At 40.1% G+C, this 23,284-nt stretch overlaps 1 protein-coding gene across 1 annotated transcript in view; it reads left to right on the forward strand.

Moving 5' to 3' along the window:
* The window catches only part of LOC115779988 (receptor-type tyrosine-protein phosphatase T-like), a 44,206-nt gene that overhangs the window by 2,126 nt on the left and 18,796 nt on the right, over nt 1-23,284 (forward strand). The window contains exons 2-9 of the mRNA XM_030728899.1: nt 7,212-7,325; nt 7,442-7,643; nt 8,317-8,393; nt 9,870-9,906; nt 10,374-10,471; nt 10,892-11,008; nt 16,822-16,976; nt 22,245-22,380. Of these exons, the coding sequence (XP_030584759.1) occupies nt 7,212-7,325; nt 7,442-7,643; nt 8,317-8,393; nt 9,870-9,906; nt 10,374-10,471; nt 10,892-11,008; nt 16,822-16,976; nt 22,245-22,380 (936 nt within the window). The remainder of the gene's footprint in view (nt 1-7,211; nt 7,326-7,441; nt 7,644-8,316; nt 8,394-9,869; nt 9,907-10,373; nt 10,472-10,891; nt 11,009-16,821; nt 16,977-22,244; nt 22,381-23,284) is intronic.

Consider the following 23,284-nt stretch of genomic DNA (forward strand, 5'->3'; position numbering starts at 1 on the left):
TATGTCTCCCATGGACAACATGGTTGCAAAACATATTTTGAGCCACAGGTCTGCTGTTTAACTTTAAAGCTGACGTTCTTTCCTCCGTTCATCTTTCTCTCTGTCTCTTTTGCACCTGACAGCCTTCAAACAGCTGGAAATTTCATCTTGAGGTTTGTGTTTGTGTGTTTTTGTGTAAGTCGACAGCATTCTGTGTTGTTTTGACACATCAGCTGCAGGGAGCTCTGGTCTTAATAGGCTATTACACACTATTATACCCTCCCCCAACACACTCACACACACACACTTCCATCCATGCTGAGGTAAACACATGCATAAGTTGCTGACACTGGAACAAATATAGAACGTAAGCACCAAAAACCTATTGAGATATGTCCTCAAAATGCTCACACACAAACCTGTCAACATATATCCACAAAAATGTTCAGAACATACAAGCGTTTAAGGAAGAAAAGGGAAGACACATTTTAACACAAGCCACTCAGTCTCTCTCTAACCCATATACACACTTATACTCAATCACACATGCTATTAAATTCCCTAATGCCTTGAGCCGCTCCGACAGCGGAGTGTATTCCGTGAGTGAGTTGAGCTCCATAGGGAGTTAACTGATTAAGTATATCTGTGACAGACACAATCCCTGCTTAGTGGCTACTGAAAAGAGAGGCGAGAAGAGAAGACATGAGAGGAGAGGGAAGGAAGGAAGGAAGGAAGGAGATAATAGAAGAGTGAAACATCTTGTTCAGCAGTTTCAACGTGCTGCTCTGAGCATTTTTTTTTTATTCTTCTCAGCTCAGTCTGTTTATGACGGCATAATTCCTCAGAGTCGTCCCTCTTTCCAACGGTGTAATTAACAAGTAACGTGTTAGATTTTGTTTTAAACCATTGGTTTGATTTGCTTTTATGAAAATACAATATTACTAAATACCACATGGCTTCTGTCTAATCCCTTTTTAAATATTTGAGTGTCAAATAGGTAAAGCAGTGACATGTCCTCCTTATGCTCATGATCCTTTAACCTCTATCATCATCACAGGAGGTAGGATCAGAAGGAAAGGGGATATTATTTATAAAGGGGTTATGAAATGTAGTATTTTTAATAGCAGAAGTCTCCCATCATGCATCTTGTCTGTAATAGTGCCACGTTATCTCTCCAGCACTGAAAAGTATAACCTAATGGGCATACTGAAGCGTAACGTTCTTTATTCTCCAATCGGAAGCTCTTTTATTTTTTTGCTCTCTTCAGGCAGCTGGAAAGACACTGAAATATAAAAGAGCGGGTATGGAGGTTTTTACTACCTCATATGCTCAAATGACCATAATGTAATATCTGCTGGAGGTGAATAAGGTTTTGTTCAATATCAATAACCCAGTAATTACTTTGTCTAGCCCTCTTTAAAACAAAAACAAACCCAGTCTCATCAGCTTTAACTGAAAGGTCCTTTTCCCGAACTCATCACAGAGCTATTCAGTGTCAGACTGTGTTTCTTTTACGTGACATTTAATTAAATTGTAATTTTGAACCAAATTATATCGTGGTCATATTATTCGTGGTGCTTTGTTTGAGGTTTAGAAAAGGCACAGAAAAAAAAAAAATCATTTATTACATCCAAATACCAGGAAAAAAAAAATGTCACATTGTTTTGTACGTTTAGGTGTGCCAGGTCTGTCCAGCATCTTCCCCCGCCACCTGATCCAACTCACCACCAGGTGGTGATCAGTTGACAGCTCAGCTCCTCTCTTCACCCGAGTGTCCAGAACATACGGCCGCAGATCTGATGATACGATTACAAAATCGATCATCGACCTGCGACCTAGGGTGTCCTGGTGCCATGTGCACTTATGGACATCCTTGTGTTCGAACACGGTGTTTGTTATGGACAAACTGTGGTTTGCACAGAAGTCCAATAACAAAACACCATTCGGGTTCAGATCGGGCAGGCCGTTCCTCCCAATCACGCCCCTCCAGGTCTCACTGTCATTGCCCACGTGAGCGTTGAAGTCTCCCAGCAAGACTATGGAGTCACCAGATGGAGCACTCTCCAGCACCCCACCCAGCAACTCCAAAAAGGGTGGGTACCCTGAACTGTCATTCGGCGCATAAGCGCAAACAACAGTCAGGACCCGTTCCCCAGCCCGAAGGCGCAGGGAAACTACCCTCTCGTCCACCGGTGAAAACTCCGACGTACAGGCAGCAAGCCGGGGGGATACAAGAATACCCACCCCAGCTCGCCGCCTCTCACCGAGGGCAACTCCAATACAAAATAAAATTCTCAGGGTCGTCGGGGAGAAAGACAAAAAAAAAAATGCTGTGAAAACTTGTGTTTTTAAAGACAAAAAAGCTTTGCAAGTCTTAATAAAAGAGCTTATGTGTTTATTCTAGTTTTCACATATGATCCAGGCCATGCCATGCAAAGCAGAAGTTCTGTTTTCCGTGGTGGATGGTCTTACATAACCTGAATAATTTTTTTTTTTTTGTGCCTCATCAAGCCAGAACAATTTAGGGTGGTCGCTGGCCTTTTAAAGCAGTAAAAGGGCAATATATTCATAAAACTGGGAAATAATGACTTCATAGATTATCTCCTGCTGATATTTGCAGTATATTATGCGGGGCTTACTTTTGGTGATATATAATAAAAAAAATGTATCATGACTTTTGATTTATTGGAGAGAGCAAAAACAGCTGCTTGTGTTTTTGTTGTGGTACAACAGCAGTCATTAGGACTGGTGGCTCCTGCTCAGCTTATTTGTGTACAGCCCCTCTGTGCAGGCTCTCAGTACACACAATCTGATCCGATGTCTCCAAATTACAGCTTTCTGCTGCCCCAGTGAATTTGTCCAAGATAAAAAAAAAAACCCAAAAAAACCAAGAAGTCTGTATGGTTTGGCCTTTTCCTTACCCCCCTCAAGTTAACAAGTTCTCCCCAACAAAACTTTCACAGTGGCTGCTGGAGTAATGACGAGATTTTGAAAATAGAAGACAGAAAAAAATGAGGCAGAAAATGGAACCAAACTAAAAGCAGAGAGCGGAGAGGAGATGAGAAGAGAGGAAAGTAGAGAGGGGAGTTGCAAGGTTATGAAGATAGGGCGACTCAGCAGAAGAGTGGAGCTCATTAATGAGTAATGGGTTCGTGACACTTTGCCCTTGGACACCACAGCTTCTGATGACTTTGTTGTTACTCCAGTGCTGCAGACACCAACAGGAGCCCATGTGCACATATCATTTCTACATTTTAGATCTAGATCTATAGCCAGATCTAAGTGACAAAGATTCAACAGATATTTTTATATTAACATATATACTTTGTATATTCCTGGATTTAGTGTTAAGTTCTAATTGCCTGACCTGAGGGTGAGTTTTTAGTTTTACTATTAAAGCGCTCACATTTCATGCACTTACAGTTTCTCCTGCAGAGCACAGTCGACCGCTGGAGGTCACCCCCCGGGGTCCTGTGGAAGAGGCATTCTTTGTTTGAGAACAACAGCAGATTAGGCACTAGTTGGCCATTATGCTAGTATATTAGACATTAGTGTAGATTTGTTAAAGAAAAACACCTAAACTACAAACAAAGCATTTCATGCAATAAAATGTGATTTTTGGGGGGCAAGAATAAGAATCTCTAAAGAAAAAGGAGTGAAAGAATAAAGTGGCTGCAAATGTAATCGCTGAAGTGTGTATTTGAAACCGTGCTTGGTCTACATTTTGACAAAAGCTTTTTTTATGCTTCTAGTATTTTTTTGCTAGCATATATATATATCATACTAATGAAAAGATGTCTACAATTCTCCCTCTCACTCATACACACAGTGATACACACCCTGTCAGCCTCTTCAAACCTGTGCCCTGTGTCCACATCTGTAGTGTTTTCAAGCCAGTACCTCCTGCTATTTGAGCCCAATTAGAAGCTCCCCTCCCAGTGCAGACTAGTGGAAAGGGCCCCTCCCTTCTTTCCTCCAGCCTCATATCAGTGGCTCTTGTGTTATGACAGCCTCTGACACTAGCCCTGCGTAATTACTGCTGTCTGAAGGAACAAGATGGTACGGGGAAAGAGAGAGGGAGGAAGGAGAGACAGGTAACTGAAAGAGGACCACGGAGGGGGAGCAGTGAGGAGAGGAGGAGGCAGGCAGAGATGGACAGGATCAGCAGAGAAAAGGAGGAATAGGAATGGAAGACGCAGATGAGACCGAAAATACGAGAGGAAGAAGAGAAGTTAAAAAAGACAGAGAGCGAACAAGCAGACGGCTGGCAGACTACCTCCTGTTGTTTGTTTTTACATGCTGTGTGTGTGTGTGTGTGTGTGTGTGTGTGTGTGAGTGTGTGTGAGTGAGAGAGAGTTGAGAGCGTGAGTGTGAGTGCACTGATAGCTGATGACAGAATCTTGTACCAGCAGAGTGGAGTCATGCTGCCATCATTGTTGCTGCTCAGCCAGAGCTGCAAAATTACTGCGACAGAATCTGTGCAAATAATTCTCCTCAAGGTGATCCTAAAAGCAATAATCAAGGTGTTATATATTGCTATTCTGACAATTTACATTCTATGATTTTACTCACTGACCTTAACAGAGTTTGTGGAGCTGGGCTGGATGAATGGTCTGTAGTTAAAGCTCGTGTCTCATACTTGCAGCGGCTGTTTTAATGCAGTCCTGGGGTAATTCCTTTTGACTGTCGTGACCTTTCTAGATGGCCTTGTTGTCATATTACATGATCATGAAATCCTTTGTTCCTGCTGTAATTTGGCCAAGGGATGAATTCGCATTTAACTCTGATTGCAACATTTTGTAAACAAGATGTTACTTAGTTTCTTTTGTTCAGTCATCATGTTACACACACAGGGCATATAAACTTCACAGTCTAATGTACCATATAATGAAGTAACATGCTCAGGCAAAAGCAATGTTTACACAAGCCTATGTTCTTCTTATTAAAGCTTCCCGACCTTCTGGGGGAGGGGGGGTCAACAAAAACCTTCAGAATCTAAATTTTCTTTATTTATAAGTGACATTAAAAAATCAAAATTTATTCCTCTGCACTGAAACAAACTTCTGTGAGAGTCCAGAGGAAAGACTCACATTAGCTGAGGGACGCCCAGCAACTTGTGTTGTTTTCAGCTCAAAGTAGCAACATTGCTAATGCAAAGTATGAGCCTTAAAGAATATGATTACTTTATTTAAACAAAAACATGCAGTTGTCACAAAAAAGCATGGGGCCATGTAATCATTTGTGGAACTTTACTTATTGGCATTAATGCAGTCACTAAAGGGAAGTTATTAGCTTGAATGTAACTTTGTTATAAGTCAGTGACCCCAAACGGTAGAATGATTTGGCCATAAATATTGCAGCTGGAAGGATTTGCCTTGTTTGCCTCTCAATTGTTTGAGCTGCTCAACATTATTGTTCATAAACTAACAGCATATGACAAAGATGTAAAGGGCTGATTCCACTGGAGAGATGAGCCTGAACTCAACACCTACACCGGGGCTTCGGCTATTTTATATATACTTTTCACAAAAAGAAACTGCAGCATGACTCTTCTGCACATTTGAGCCTTATAATAAAGGTAGCTCAGCCTAATAAGTATGAATTACATACTTAACAGGCTGTGTGATCATTCTGCAGTGGCCTATTTGTGAATGTTTTGGTGCTTTAACTTATCATCATAATAATAACATGTTTTTCTTGTATTTAAAAATGATAGAAAATAACTGTCCATGCACTTTTAAATTCTGTTCTACTTTCTTTATTTGGATTTAGAATCCATATCAGCTTTTGGATTTTGGATCAGTGGATGGCATTTGCTCACTTCTTAATTTAAAAAGTAGTTACAAAAATCCAAATCAGCTCTAACATCATCTTAATAAACAGTGCGCTGTTATCTTTCTGGGATATTTTTCAACTACATTGCACAGTCCTTATTACAGAAAATCCAAATACATTTTGTGTGTTCTAAAATCATATTGCTTGTTTAAAGTCAAAGTTAAGTATCTCTGCAATTTTCTTCTACTTCTGAGTATGTTTACTCCACTGCGGGCCTCATTTTGTGCCAGCCATGAATAGAAAATTCACACATCAATTCTAGGATATTCATCAAAACTGAAAAAATGTTAACGCCCACTTGACAAAATGATTGCTCCCATACAACTCTATAAACACAGACGAAATGGTTTGAATTGAAGGCATGAGTCATCGGCCATGCAGTAGAACATAAAAGCTCTGTTTTTGAAGCACAACAATTTCATTCAGAATGAGTTAAAAAAAAAAATCCTGCAGAAATACTATGAATTTAATTCATGCTTTCAGCACCGATGTTGTTACATTGTTCCATCTCAAGTTTTCTCATTTTCTGACACAGTCCAGAAGTCTGGGCTAGTCAAGAGCCAGCAAGCAAACATTTGCCCACATGTGCACTTGTTCTAAACCAGATTCCAGCCAGTCGCCATCAACTCAAGCAGCTAAGACTACCATGAGCTACACAGACATATGAGATGACATTTCCCTGACTTCAGAGAAACACCATTCCATCCTCCCCATTTCTCTGAGCCTTTATGTTTTTCTTTATCTTACAGTTGCCAGCTTTGCTCCACATAATTTTTTACCGCTCTTCTGCTCCTGTTTCCTTGTTCACTTTGTAATATCTCACATTTATTCACCTGCTGTTTGCCATTTAATTCGTATTATTTTTCTTTTCCAAAATTAAGAACATTCAAGAAGCAGTGCAATTATTCTTATTTGTCCTCATCATCTGTAATTACCTGCTGTTGCTATGTTACAACTAAAAATAATATATCAATGCCTCCCATTACAGGTAATCAGTCACATGTGTCCCAATACTATGGATAGCTATTATAGGGACAAGAACAAAATAACTGACACTCAAAGGGGGGAAAAAAAGGGAAAATGGGGAAAAGCAGATTTCATTAATGGTGACGAGGACTTGGGTAATGAGGGCGAACAGCGAGTGAGGTGAGCAGTTCTGCTGTTATGAATGACATTTAAAGACACTAAAATTCTTATACGTTGTATAAATTGTTGAAAGATCATCAATTTATTATCATGATTTTTTATGGTACATTGGACTGATGTTGAACCTTCACTGTGTCTTTGAGATGTAACATCTTGTTTGGAGAGGATATTGGACATGTGCATGTACTGTACCATTTGATTATGTACTGAATGTATTATTTTTTTTAAAACTGTGTCATCTCTTGACACAGTTTATTACCACTGTCAACAACAAAAAATGGACCTGCAGGAATCTGGAGGTGGAGATGCTGAAGAAGCAGAAGAAGAACGAACAAACAAAGACAGAGAGTCCCATTCTGATACCAGTGACTGATAGAGAAGAGGACATATAAGCCATATGTCAGTGTGAGCTTGTTGGACGCAAAGATGGATACGCTGATGGTCCTAGCAAGGAATTTGTGAGTGTATTGTTACATGTAAGAAATGTCCCAGCAGCAGCTACACATGGGCTAATGCGTGGTTGGCTGCTGCTGCTGCTGCTGCTGCTGCTGCTGCTGCTGCTGGGATGCCAGTCGAGCCTGATCAACCCCAGCTGGGTCACCTGGGTGAAACACCCTGCGACTCCAGGAACATCACTGAAGATGCATCCCAGCAAGAGCATCCAGGAGATATAGCTTACACTTGTGAGAAATTGCCACAGAAATAATTCTGGACCCCACTGATCTTCAGACAGTCATGCAAACCGTGGATAAAATCCAAGTGGTGAGAGAGAAAAGGAGGAAGGTTTGCAGCTTTTATTGGGTCGCATCACCATGGAGGAACATTTCTGCAGCTGTGGGGTGATGTCCACAAAATAGTCAGGCACATTTCACTTTGGTTGATTTTGCTAATCCAGCAACAACAAGCAGAAGAGACGTCCAAAACCACCTTTATTTTCATTCAGCAGTCACATTACCATTTGGCAAACCACTGGGAGAGTAGAGATTTCATTTGGACCCACTTGTGTCTGAAGTGTCCAAATAAAACTGTACCAAAAGAACCAGGGATGTTTGGGCCTGACACAACTTACTGATGCTTAGTCAAGATTGGCTAAAGGTTATCTACTCAGGTAAAAGAAACCAACACTGAACTGTCAGTGATGTGTATTGCTGACCAGAAGCAATGACTTTCCTGTCTTGAAAGAGCGCGCTCTTAATTAGCACAACAAAATTAAAAATGCCGTTACATTTGTTGGCTGGTCAGTGTCATAACTTTGGGCCTGGTTAGTGAGTTTCCCATCCAGTCAGTTAGTTGTTCCGATCTGTGGGTAAATGTAACTTTAGGCCTGTTGTATTTTTGTGCTATCTGATCCCACAGACGATCACACCAGAGTCCGGCTGCAGCTGCTGGATGGAGACCCCCACTCTGACTACATCAATGCCAATTATATTGACGTGAGTGTTTATACAACTAATGCACACACGCACACACACACACACTTTTTGTTGTTGTAATGGTCTGAACAGTGAAGACCCTCATTCCCTTCACTTAACTGCTGTAGCCCTCTAAAGATGGACCAACAACCTCATACACAGTCAAACACAAACGTATACCTGTTGCAGTCAGGGACACACATCCTAGATCAACAGCAAATGTTCCGACCCCTGTGGTTTTGACAGCTGCGTTAAAAAGATCTATAATAGAATAAACAAAAAACAAAATATATACACAAACTTGTGGTGTCAAGTTGCTGAGCTTCATTGACACTGTGTCCTCTCTGGTTGTATCCTCTCACATTCTCAGTTTTAAACCGAATGCAAACACATGCATATGCACACAAACACTATTGCCTCATTTTTAAAACCTGGAATTTAACAAATGGATGTACCGGTGCGTCGGGGTCTTAGCCAACTTTCCCACAACAGATGAAACCATCAGTGTTTTATTTTTTTTGGACTCAATCACCCCAGAAACACCCACACAGACACACACCAAAAATAAATCAAATAAATAAATGGCACTGGGAAAAGTGTCCTTGTTTACCCCTTCCTACTTTAATTACATCATTCATTCCATCACCTCCCACTGTGTGTCCCTCTTATTACCTTCCCTTATCCATCCATCCATCCTTCTTTTCCACTTCTTTCCTCTCTCCCCTGCAGGTATTGTGCTTCATTTATTGATTTAATCTCCTGCTCACAGCTTACTGTTGTAATGGTAGTCTTAATAAATTTGGTACAAAATCAGTCTCTGCAGACTAGAATTTTTTCTTAAGAAGCAATGAAAGGAATTGGAAAATTAAAACACATCCCCTCTGTGAAGATAACGTCACGCGCACAGAGTGATCTTAATGGCAACATGAAAGTGATAAATGCTTTCATCTTAACAAGGTTATCCGTCTTATAGGGAATTGTGTTTGGACATGAGCGAAATAATCGCTGGATGGAGACTGGTTTCCTTTTCATCCAACGAAAGGAATGTTTTGAGATGGGAGAAACCAAAGGAGAAAAAATGGAAACGGGGAATGTAAAGACAAGCCAAAGACAGAGTGATAGAGAATGAACGAGAAGGAGACTAACAAAGAGAGGAGAAGTGGGGGGAAAAAAGCAAAACAAAGGGGAAGATTATTATGAGAGGGTGTGAAACATAAAGTAGGAGGGACTAAAGGAAGCATGCAGAAAGAAGAAACTATACTGAATGAGAGAAGGAAGTAAGGAATAAAGGAAGGGAAAAATAGAGGCAGTATAAAAGACTGAAATATATAGAAAGAATAGCAAGTAAGTGTGAGAAAGCTAGGAAAATAATATAAGAAAATAATGTGCTAAAAACAGAGTTTTGCAGAGAAAACACCAACATGAAAGGGAAAAATGGAGACGATGAAAGTGTGGAGAGGTACTTTTTAAAAATGCTTCCTTTTTTCTGTCTCGCAGGGGTACCACAGACCCAGACATTACATCGCCACACAAGGTAATTAAACTGACGTGATAAGTGTGTGTGAGAAGCACCAATGTGTGCTTCCACATTTGTGTAGATATGAATGCCTATGTGTGATCTTATTTGTGTGTATGTGCGTGTGTGTAGCAGCCACCTGGTAAATGTCGTCCTCTCGGACTGGAAGGCTATTACCACAACCTCCTAAATCTAAACTGCCGTATAAAACCCCCCTGACAAATTTAAGACCCCATTACCTCAAACCCCCAAACTACTATCTGGGATTGATGTTGTGTGAATACATGTGTGTGTGTCTGCGTGTGTGTAAGTCTGTGCTACCAGTGCTGACATTTTTACGTGGCATTGGAATGAACATATGCTTATTTACAAACCTATGTGTATATGCCTTGTTTACGTGTATCAAAATGTTTCCACCTCGTGTGTGTGTGTGTGTGTGTGTGTGTGTGTGTGTGTGTGTGTGTGTGTGTGTGTTTGTCTAACAGGGCCCATGCAGGAGACAGTGAGGGATTTCTGGAGGATGGTGTGGCAGGAGAACTCAGCCTCTATTGTCATGGTTACAAACCTGGTGGAAGTGGGAAGGGTGAGTTCATCATCCGAGGAAGAATAAAGAAATAAAAAATAGTAGCAGAGTTTTTGTTGTCGTAGCTCTGATGCTAACTTACTTCTGTTCATTTTACTGGCTGGAATCCAAATTCCAAATGAGGAAAAATGCCCAGTTATGAACTTTTAATCCTTTATCCAGGTTTGTATTTATCTACAGCTCTAGGTTCAGTCACACTTCCAAATTACTTTGCAGTGTGTTTGAATCAGTATTTGTCAATTATTAAGTTACCATTTATGATATAAGATAAACAAATTAGACATAACTCATCCTCTCTATTTTTCATGGTGATCATTTTGGCTTTAGCGTCATCTCTGCCTCCTAATGCTCCCTGGGTGATACTGAACACAAACAGCACACATTTAAAAACACGGCGACAATGAAAATGATCTTTTCCAGGTGAAGTGTGTTCGTTACTGGCCCGATGAGACAGAGGTGTACGGAGACATCAAGGTAACCCTCATAGAGACGGAGCCGTTGGCGGAATACGTCATACGGACGTTCACTGTTCAAAAGGTAAACAAGTAAACTTTATTAACAGCAGGGGTCTGTTTTTAATGCTTTTTTCTCTCGTGCAGGGATCAAAAAGGTTCCACTGAGAATGTGATTAAAAATTGTATCGATCATTAAAAAAGTCAGAATTATTTCTCAGGACTTCAAATACCAGTTCTCCCAGCAGTTTGAACTGGGAATATGATTTAACCTTCCCGATCTGACAAGGGGATGCAGCTGTTGATGTCTTTGTCATAGTATTTATCCAGGATTTTAACATGGAGTCACGATGTCACACCAATTTGCTCTGTCTCCAATTGATGGAATATGTCCCACAAAAAAGCTTCAGATGGGATTTGAACCCATTCTTGCTCTCTAGCAGTGCATTTACACCCCATTGTAGCTCGCATTGCTTCTATATTTGGTAAAGCCCAGACATAGATTACCATTACAGCCAATATGTGATTGGGGATTTAAGGCGAGTGAGCTGTGCTACTTGTTTGTTTCTCACTGTTTAAGAGGAATCTTGAAAGCGTAATCTTGGCACTTGTAATCAGGCAGGAGGGATTTGAGAGGAGAACAGATGATCGAAGAATTTAGTTGCATTGTTGTGATGCTATTCTCCAGGGCTCTGCACACTGAATGCAAAAACTGCAAGACGCACATTACAACAAGACGGAGGCTGCAATCCGACATCCTTTATCTTTCAAGCCACTTTCAGTCTTGTTTTCTTATTGTTTGCCTCCTTTTGCCAGATCCATTGTTTTTTTTTCCCTTTCCTCCTTCATTTTACTTCATACTGTTTTAAAAAAAATTTTATATAAATATTTTACTTGGGCGTCAAGTGATAGTGGTCCATCTTCAGGGTGTATGAGGTCTCCGTTAATGTAGAGTAAAAGCCTTCATTTTAAAATAATTACTTATCGCCTACAATTTATACACAATATAATAAAACACCTTCCTGAGTACTCCTTGCTGTTTTTATGCCTCCGTGTGATTTTTTCCTCTATCCTTCCCCCTTCAGCTGTGCAAAATCAGCTTATAAAGACAAGGCTTCAAGTCTTTGCTGTCAGCTCGTTTAGCAAGCCATTAATCCATACCACCTCTGTGTGCGTGCGTGCGTGTGTATATGCGCTAAAATTCAAGGAAAAGCTGATTTCAAAGCGCCTGTCATTTGACAGTATGCGTTAATACTTACAAACACACACCAGACAGACACTTGCTAATTCAAAATTCTCCATCTTTAAAATTCAGGAGGTTTTGTGGCTGTGTGTGAATGTGAAAAACAAGAAGAAAGCAACAGAGGTTATGCAGATTCTGCGCAACAATTAAATAGCCTCAGTTGCAGTGAATAATGAGAATAAGAGCTTAATGAAAAGGTTTATTAATGGCACATCCAAAGAGATTAACTGAGCACTGAGGAAGAGGGGGTGACAGAGTAAGACTCAAAGAAAATGTGTGCAAAATGTGTGAGTGTGGGGGAGAGAGAGAGTTGCAAGATGAAAAAACAGGCAGATCACAAAAGGTAGCTCATGTTTGAGTGTCAGGGTGATGGTAGCTGTGGGAGAGAGAGGTAGCGTGAATGAGTATAAAAATTTTCTGCTCAGCAGCTTAAGGAGTATTCATTTCAAGTGTTCATGTTTCCTGTGAAGCTGGAAATTTTGCTAAACGTGCAGTATGAGTGAAGCGGACTGCAACATTCGTTTTACCGTATCCTGCAGGGCTGAAATTAGCATTAAAGTTTACAGAGCTGGTCTTAGAGCCACACCTGAAGCTGGAATGAAAGAGTATTTCAGATAGTATTGTGTGGACACCTCATGTCAGGAGACCCCAGTCACTTGCCTCCCACAGCAGAGCCCAAACTCAACAGGACTCAGGAGCGCACACAAGGCACATACACAATACAAAAACACAAAACAGGACAGTTGAGTCGTTTTTTGTTTTAATTGGAACTATAGTCCAGTGATGGGAATTGTAGGCAGTGAGTACATCTGTGTAGCAGCCATTCAGACTGAAACTAGCCATCTGAAAAGAAAAGAGGTAGGCTAGTACTGTAAGTGCTGGTACTATTTAGAAGATTAAACACAAACCAGGAATGTTTGAGTAGTACAACACTGTGGTCTTCCTCAAACGAATCAGAAGGCTGTGCTTCTCAAGTGATGCTCACCAATCAATATTTTTGCCCAGAAAAAAAAAAAAACTCTACCTGCTGCACAGTTTGGCTGAGGAAACACATATAAGGTAAACACACCGAAGCTAAATCAAAGCATTGCCAGATAAGTTATTAAATATTCTTTCTTCACTATCAAAATTGTTCAGTCATGTCTTTTCTGTGGCAGTTGTTCTTTTAGCGACTGTTCACACTTCTTTGTCACCATCTTTTGTAGTTACAGTACTGTTCAAAAGTCTTGAGCCACCCTTCACTGTTTTATATTTTGCTTCCAAGGAGCCGGAACGTCTTGTATTTTTTTTTTTAAAGTGGTTTTGAGCAATAGTTCTCCAGACTTTCTGAGGGAGAAAAGGCAGTATGACTAGTTACACAGGAACTGGACTGAAATCAGTGCTAACAGGTTTTCGAAGTGATGAATACAAATTTGAAACTTTTGGTTCAAAAACTCATCAGTTTGTACAGCGGAGGTCAGGAGAGTGTTTGCAGCCATGTGTAAAACACGGCGGAGGCTCTGTCTGTGGTGTTGGAGATCTCGACAAAATTGATTATCAGTGCAGTGAAAGCACTGGCATAAAAACATATAATGAAACTCAGCCATGGATTGGCCCCCTCAGAGCCCAGACCTCAACATTATTGAAGCAGTGTAGGATCATTTTCACAGAGAATGGAAGAAAAGTTAATGTCCTTCAAGAAGCCGAGAGAACTGTTCCTGAAGACTACTTGAAGGAAGCTTGCCTAAGAGAGTTCAGGCTGTGTTGAAGAATAAAGGCGGTCGTGCCACGTAGTGAATCTCAAACTTGGTAGAACTGTACAAACTTTCTGTGTAGGTTCTCAGTCATTCAGGTCATGATAGTCTCAAGAGCTTAAAAAAAGTCTTTTTTTTTCCCCAGTTCTGAAGAACTGAAGAAGCCTCTTGGATGAGAGGTGAAGCATCTTCAAAAACTTAAAGAAGTCCAGTCGCCTTTTTTTTTTCTTTTCAAGCTCCCGAGGATTATACAAACTCTGTTTTTGCCTTATGTAATGTGTTTCCACATATGTTTTAATAAATTACAGCACCTGGTTCCCATTTTCCTTCCAAAATATAAAGAAATGGAGGCTGACAGTACTGTAGCTGTGTGGCCATGACATTTAATGGACAATCTCTTTATTTTTGCTTGGAGTGTTGGATTCATGTTTAAGTGATTATATGGAGGACATGACAGCACATTCCTACCTTTGCACAACAGATTCCAACGTCAGGATGAACTCCGCTCTTATGGAGTGATTACAGGCGGCTCCAGACACCTGAGCAAAATTAATATTAATAAAAGACAATGAATGATTGCTCATATCAACCTTTGTAAAATGTAGTCAAATAAGTTTATGTATGAGGTTCATCTTAACATTTTCTGCTAAGACAAGAAACATGAGAACCTGTCACAGGGAGACTGGATTCAAATGCATTTGAAAATAAGGAATAATTGCAGTGCACTAAAACATGCACTTTATCGCATATCCAGTGCAAGGCATGGTTAGGAGGGGCTTAAAGTGTTCTGACTCTTCACTCTTTTTTTAACCAAACTGTGGCCCTAGCTGTGTTGGACTGTTGTCTATTGATTTCGTGAAGTAATTTCAACATCACAGGAGTGCAAATCAATGGAAAGTTGAGTTATCGAATCACCTCGTGGTTTTTTTTCCCCCTCCTTGTCCATGCCTCTGTCACACTATGTTTGGCTATGTTTCCCTCCTCGAGCTTCTCCTTTCCTTTTTCCTTTTTTTTTTGTTGTTACATCTGTCCTTACTCCTTCCTCACCCCACCACTTTCCTCTCTCTTCCCTAACCTCTGCTCTTTCCCACTCAGTCTCACTTTCTTAGCATCTCCCCTACTTCCTATGTTGCCCTTGCTTCTCAGGTCATTATCAGACAGTCTGTCAAAACAAACAATTCAATACAACCTTGTATATATCAGAGCCAGAATAGAAGCTGGAGTAACAACAGTTTAATTTCAGCTCTATTCTTAGAGAGTAACTGAACTGGAGAGGACGTGACTAAACTCTATTTAGTTTAGAATAATGTAATAGAATCAATTGGTTTGAATTATTAGTGCAGAAGAGTGTGCTATTATGGAGAAAAATTGAACTGCTGGAAGCTGAAGAAAGGATTTAAAAGGAAATTTCTATAACCAGTGAGGAGAGATTTAGCTGAGCACCGGGATATGCAGGTCAGAATTCAAAATAGGAAACTTGAGGCAAGATCCCGCCTTAGCCTTCAGGTTGCCTCGTGCAGGTGGTACACACTTTCAAAGTTACACACTGTCAGAATACATTATGCCTTCAGGGGTGTCCTGAAGCTTTAGTGTAAGGTGTGTGACGCCCCAGATTCAAATTGCTGAATTAAAAAAAAAAAGATTTTTTTTAACTTAAATTTATATCAGATTTACAGCACGATTGATGAATGAATTGCTGTGTTGGCACTGTAATGATGGCACAAAGGTTTCATATCCAATATTTCTTGACTGTAGGATTCCAGTGTGTGCATCAGTTTGTTATGAGATCATGACATTTAAAAAAATAGATGGAAACGCAAACAATGTGTTATGCTATGTGGAATTGTTAAAAGATCAGCTTGCATGAAAGTGGGCTTAGGTTTTGCTTAATAAACAGTTTCTTACAAAGTAATAAGAATACAGCTTTCTAACTCAATACTGCTACCAAACAAAGAAGTTATGCAGAATCATAAAAGATTTTTTTGACTTCCAGCCCTCGAATGCAGCCTCTCTGGGGATCCAGACTCAAAGCAGTATGAACTATGGTTCAGAGAAGCACTGTGATGTGAGACTTCACTGTATCAGATGTCATAGTTAGTTATACTCCTGTTGTAAGATGGGGAGCTATTCTGTGGCTTCTGTGTTTCTGAAAATGTCAAGGACCTATCACATGAAGAGCCACAATAGATTCATTATGTATCAAACTGTCTGTCTGCATCTAAGAAGTGTGCTTTCCAATTGAGTTTCTATCTTAATGCTCTTTATGGCCAGCGATGCCTCGTCACCACCTTTTGAAATGTGTTTTACAGCAATACAGATGCTGTTTAATTAAAACATATTCCACAGTTTGTTTCTGTTATAAATAACATGTATTTAGATGTTCTCTGATATTTCTGAGCACTTCATACAATAAGAAGCAGTTGGATAACTGAGAGATATCCATGGGCAGCTGAACTGAACCATGACATTTCTTCCTGCAAGTCTTTCCCAAAAGGGCCATCATGAGATTTGTGAAATCAATTAATCTTTTTTGTGGAGCGAGATGGCCTTCAGTTTCCTCAAATCTCCCCTGTAAATTAGGCAAATGAGCCACAATAAGTCTTCCTGCCTCTCATTCCCAGAAGTGGCTCAAAGTACCGTCTTGACATCCACGACAAGATTGATTTATTTTCCATCTGAAGAGGCATCAAGGCCCCCATATTCTTGAAATCCCTGCTGTAAATTAGGGTCCTGAACCATGATATGTCTTCTTGTCAGTCTTCCCCAAAAGAGCAATGAAACAGTTTGTAAGATTCAGGCATTTGTCATCATCAAGAGGCAAAATGGCCAACACTTTTCATGAAGAGACAGACTCTTTTCCTGAGACTGCCATTATGAAATATGCAATTTAGCATAACATCTCCCTCTGTGCATGCTTTTCAGAAGGGCCATCACGAGATCCGTGAACTCCGTCAGTTTCATTTCACCAGCTGGCCCGACCACGGTGTTCCATGTTACGCCACAGGGTTGCTCGGCTTCATACGGCAGGTCAAGTTCCTCAACCCTCCGGATGCTGGACCCATAGTGGTACACTGCAGGTGAGTGCACAGACATAGAGGACACAGAGGTTTTGTACGGAAGATAAACTTAATTCCCTGGTGCTGCTGCTCAGTGGCTGCACAGGCAACACAAGGACAAACAAACACCGGCAGTCAGATATACAGTTCCCTGGTCTTGCTTTTGCACAGAGTCAGGCTCTGGGTACAGTTTTAATAAGGAAACAGAAAGAGGCGTGTTCTTTTGTTTTTGTATGATAAAAGGACTACTTATATTTCTGTTACAAGGACCATCTTTACAAACCTTAGACTGCTTTACAGCTTTTTGGTTTAAATGTGATTTTGCTGATGTGAAAATATCCATGAGTTATTTTTGTTATTGTAGGAGTCATTTTAAAAGGCTCTGAACGACAGTCAGGGTGGATAGTTAGTCAGAAAGCCAAAAATAAAAGACTTGCACTAAACCACCACCAAACAATTATCAGGAAATTCACCAACTGGTGATATTATTCAAACTGTTCAGCTGGAATGTTTTATTTTATTTCAAGCATTTCTTTGCTGGCAGCTTTTCCTCCAGTACTCTATTTTTAAACTTTTTCATAGTTTCCCTTTTCCTAATGAGTTAAGACAATAGCACAAGATATCACTACCATTATAATCACTCACACGTGTCACTCTTTGTTGTCCATAGATTAGATCAATAATGTTAACTGTTACGAATCAAGTAAAAAGTAAAGCTACAAAAAGAATTTAATCTCCTGCTCTTCTTTAATCCTCCCACCACCATGAGTAGGACAGGAAAAAAAAAATCATGACAGTGTTAAGATCCCCACGGTGAGTGTGTATTTAACCTCCATGTTCTGTTCTTTATGGGATGTAACAGTTCACTTCTGGAGCCAGGTTGTCAGCAGGCACAAGCATTTAAAGGTCAGCGCTCTGACGAGCTATGAAAAAAAGAGTTTTGAGTAGATTCCTCATGTTGTCACAAGCATTTGAATTTAATTATTCATTTCACGGCCCACCTTGATACAACACATAGTTCTTGAGGTTTATTCCCACATAGGGAATAAAATGACTAACCTTTCTTTGGTTAGTGCTTAATGGAATCAAAGGATCTTTTTCTAATCCATGGTTAACCATGCATCCATACAGAGTTTTATTCTACACATTTTATCTGTCACACATACGACTTTGTCAAAAGTATTCACACACCATCCAAATCATTGGATTCAGGTGTTCCAGTCACCTCCACAGGTGTATAAACCAAGCACCTAATGGGTTGCTCTCAGGAGCTCAGAGAATTCCAGCGTGGTACCGTGATAGGATGATACCTGTGCAACAAGTCCAGTCCTGAAATTTCCTCACTGCTAAATATTAGTGGTGGGCAAATCGATCCAAATATCGATAATATCGATACCAACATTGGTATTGATATTGATCAATACCAGTGTAATGAGATTGATACTTTATTTTCAGTTTCTCTCCTGTATGCAGTGCTGCGGTTTCAACAAAGACGCGAGCTGACTGTTTAAGTGCCGCTCCCATCACAGCGCAGGGCAGGCACACTTTGCTTCTCCCCTTCCCACAGTGTTTTGGTGTTATACCATCACATGACACGTAACATATTTTACTTGCAGGAAAAAACAGAATTTGCTTTAAATGTTTTATAACATTGTGAAGTGATAATTTTGTACAGCTTGTTTATCTGAGAAAAAAATCCAGAAAATTAGTAAATGAAGGGATAATTTTTATTACATTTTTGTATTTTGTACTTTCTGAACACTCTACCTGGAAAAAAAAGTTTTAATTTGTTATTGAATGATCATTTTGTACACTTTATTTAAGAAAAAAAAATTCAGACATCACAATGTATGAGGAAAACTGTTTTGTTACTGATCTATTGCTTCAGAACAAAAACTTTTATTTTGATAAAGTATTTTCTATTTACCTATAAACTTTGCCCAATTCTATCCTGGTTTTTAACTAATTAATGATCCAAAGGAAGAAAAAAAATCACAAAACACTTAAACTTCACGAAAATTCTTCATAATTATTAAAAAGTATCGGTATCAGTATCGGCGATTATTTAGTTGGTATCAGATCAATACCAAATCTTGCAGTATCGCACACCATTACCAAATATTCCACAGTCAACTGCTAGTGGTATCATAGCAATGTGGAAGGGACTGGGAATGACAGCAACTCAATCACAAAGTGGTAGGCCATATAAAATGACACAGTGGGGGCTCAGTGGATGCTGATTATGGGGTTATGGTGTGGGGGTGTTTTTCAGGAGTTGGGCTCGGCCCCTTAGTTCCAGTCAAAGGAACTCTTAATGCTTCAGCATACCAAGACATTTGGGACAATTTGATGCTCCCAACTTTGTGGGAACAGTTTGGGGATGACTGCACACCAGTGCACAAAGCAGCTCCATAAAGACATGGATGAGCCAGAGACTGTGAGCCAGGCCTTCTCTCCAACATCAGTGTCTGACCTCACAGATGTGCTTCTGGAAGAATGGTCAGAAATTCCCATAAACACTCCTAAACCCGTGGAAAGACTTCCCAGAAGAGTTGAAGCTGTTATAGCTGCAAAGGGTGGGCTCACATCATATTGAACCCTATGGATTAAGAATGGATGTTACTCAGGTTCATAAGCGTGTGAGGGCAGACGAGTGTATACTTTTAGCAGTATAGTGTAGCTGGCCAATTTAGGAATACTAATTAACATAACATGCAGCTGGAGTACCAGTAGGAAGCCCATTCAGGAGGACATATAGACCCCACACAGAAAGTTCCCAGCCACTGCAGCACCATGCCACCCATACACTCACATTCCTATCCAGAAATGTCCAATTTACTTGGGTTGAACTTGGGGTTTTTTGCATAATTTACCCCAGAAGTTGTATAGAGGTTACAACACTGTTGACCTTTTTTTGCTTTTTAAATGAAAGATGCTTTTGATTTTGCAAGTAATCAAACATATTTGACTAAACAATTCAGCAACCAACCCTTTGATTAAGTTTTTGGCTCTTCCCACTAATAAAGAGCAAAACTGGCTGTTTATCAGATTGCTGCTAAATCACCCGTGAAAGAGTAAAAATGATCCATGAATATTTTCTTATCTGTATATTCTTACGTTGCCATTTTTGCAAATATTATAAAGCAACTTGTCTCAGGTTTGGGAAAGGTGTGAATGTTTAAAACCAATACTGATTGTTAAAACTGCTAATTCATCATGTAAAAATTCATAAAATACACACACTCAAAGAACAAAATTGTACACACAAACTGAGAATGGAAGAAACCTGGACAGACAAAATGAGGTGAGCAGGCACATAAAAAGACAGCCGTAGTAAAAGTATGTGGACAGACAGGCAGGAAGTTATGGCAGTCACTTCCAATTTCCGGGGGCACTCTGATGCTATTGGCCTGTGTCGTGAGGCTTTCAAACACGCACAAGCACACACACATAGAGGCCCAGCAGTATTCTGGTCTCCACATTAATCACAGAGGTTGACAGGTAATCTGCCGAGGCGCCCCCTCCTCTTCTCTTTTTCAACTTTCTATCTTTCCTTCCCCTCACGTCTTACCTCTCTCTCTCTCTTCTTTTTTCCTGTTTCTCTCTCTCAGCTGTCTCTGAAAACTGTCAGAGGAATTATAAATTGAAAGATGGGTTTTTCTCCTCCCTCTACACCTCATTCTCTGTACAGCCCTCCATCCATGCCTCCTTTCCTCCCTTGATATCAGCCCCTGTGACGACCACTTCTATCACTCCCAGTTGCTAAACTCTTCCAACCATTCTCTTTCCTTACCTCCTTCCCTCGCTCTTTTAGTCCATCCATCTGTTGGTTTGCTTGTCTGTCCGTATCTTGCCTCCAGCCACTGCTGTTCAGAATGTGTCACCTCAACACCTGATGTGGGCCGCTAAAGTCTCCACATGCTCGTGTGTTAGAGAGAGAGAGGCTCTCCCTTCACACTAAACTCCATCAGTATTTCTGAGATTGCAAAGTTATTCTAACAGCCAGTTATGAAACTTTAAAGGTTTCACAGTGTATTTCTAAATATATAGTAATACAATGTGTAATAGTAAATTTGAAAAGTATCAGCCATGCCAGTCAGCATTTACTGATCTGACAACACCACTGCGCAGAGTACTTGTTCACTGGAAACAGCATACAGTGTGTTTACTTCAGTCCCACTTGGTCTTCATACTTATCACTGCTGATTATTTTATATTGTTTAGCACGACTGTTCTCTCTAATAGTAATATCCTATACTTCCACATGTATGGAAATATGTTTTTTTTTTTAACTTTAGCTTTTTTTCAGCTGTTGCTAATTTCCATCTTAAAATAAGAGATCCTTGAGTGTAAGGTTAGTTTCAAAGTTTGTTAAACTTGCTGGAACAGTGTGGGTGTGGCTTCAGAGTGATGACAAAACTCAGTGAAGTCACTGTATCCAGCCCAGAAATAAATCCATTACCCTTCATTAAAATGACATGTTTAATTATTTGTCTTTATAGTTTAGATAATATAGTAATTATTCTTGTGTTCTTAGGGCCAAATTTACTGAGCAAGGAAAATGAGCATACTGCTGCGATCAGAAAAAAAGCTTTGATGGGAGTGGAAAGTTCTGCAGGTGAACTGTTACCCATGCAGCAATTTATACACACAGATGCACTCAGTTCATTTCAAAAATGACCAGCACAACCTATCAAGACTAATTCTAATTACATGTCTGGGAGAGTAATCTACTAACTACACAGGCGTACAGCACAGACACACTTTATAACCTGTAATCTTGGGAAAAGAAAAAAAAAAACAGTAAAATCACAGGTTTTAGCATACATTTCTCTCCCAGAATAAAAGAGATATTCAGACCACGGAGAGAAACTGGAAGATGAAACGATATGCTCTGATACAAGGGCAAAAATCTTCAGTCAGTCTGACCTCACTCAGGCTGCTCAGTGAGGACCGGGCAGCCGTTCTCTGGATGACTCCCAACACCTCCGACAGAGTGCAGGATTCATCTTTCCCACTGCATACATCTGTGTGCTCTTCACCAGAATTTCTGCTGTGAGAGGGAAGCTCCTACAAATACATACGCAGTATGGCCAGCCACAAAAAAGAGCAAATTTCTGTCTGTTGTCAAATTTTAATTGCATCAAAACAGTTAGTAAATGTGGCTCTTCTTTAGTCTTTATGTCAGTGTTGAAGGCTGGAAAACGATTGAACTTACTAAAGAATATTAATCAGTTGTTCATTATTATGACTTTGTCAGATAATATGTTTGTTTATGATTGTCTGCAGTGCCGGTGCCGGGAGAACAGGCTGTTTCATTGCAGTGGACATCATGTTAGACATGGCAGAGAATGAAGGAGTGGTGGACATTTTCAACTGCATCCGAGAACTAAGGTCACAACGAGTCAACATGGTTCAGACAGAGGTAAGTGTAAAAATGCAAAATAGATATCAATGGTAGGAAAATTCATAACAAAACACAGTTGTTGAGTCTAGTGGGTCAGACAGCAGTGGATGTTGTCACAGCCCGGCTCAAGGGAAGCACAAAAGTGCAGGAGGCCACACATGATAGTAACAAAATGTTTATTTAACTTAACAGAAACAGCATAACCAAAAATATGTCAGTCAGTAGTGTGTGCAGTGTCTGCATGTGTGATACAAAGTAACCAAAAGAACCCAAAGAGAGGCCAATCAGCCAGCACAGCTGCAGCCCGTTCCCCTCACCGCCTCTCCAAAGAGGAAGCAGCCCAGAACTCAGAGTGTCACAATGTGCAGGTACGATGCACTATGGATTTAAAAAAAATTTCCAGCAAAGTGTGGAAACTTGTGATTCAAGAAAAATTAAAATCAGCAGTAGCTAATTATTACTGAATTTGGCACATAATCTGTAAGAAGTTCTACAGTGAGAGGCTTCCCATCAAATTTTTATTAGCACACACTTGATTACACCGTCTACATCAAGAAACTTCGATACATTGCACCAAAAACACATTTTTATTGAAGAAAAGGCTCAATTAAGGTTCATCACTTTACAGCATTGTATGACCTGTTGTCTGCAGTTTTAAGTTTATGAGATGCAGCGTCATGAACAGTATGGAATATCTCAGTACTTCTGGCAGTCATCTATAATTTAACGCAGTCAGACTATTATATATTAAACATTAAACATTCCCGGAATAACAGATGACTCCAGTATAAAAACTCACACAGACATGGTATGCAGCCAAACTCAAATCAAACAAACACACTTTCAGACACATTCAAACACACAAAGACTTTTCTGTCAGTATGTGCATGAGAGCTAACACCCCCACACAGCTTACTCAGAC

Source organism: Archocentrus centrarchus, chromosome 5 (genome assembly GCF_007364275.1).
Source record: "Archocentrus centrarchus isolate MPI-CPG fArcCen1 chromosome 5, fArcCen1, whole genome shotgun sequence".
NCBI classification, from domain to species: Eukaryota; Metazoa; Chordata; class Actinopteri; order Cichliformes; family Cichlidae; genus Archocentrus; species Archocentrus centrarchus.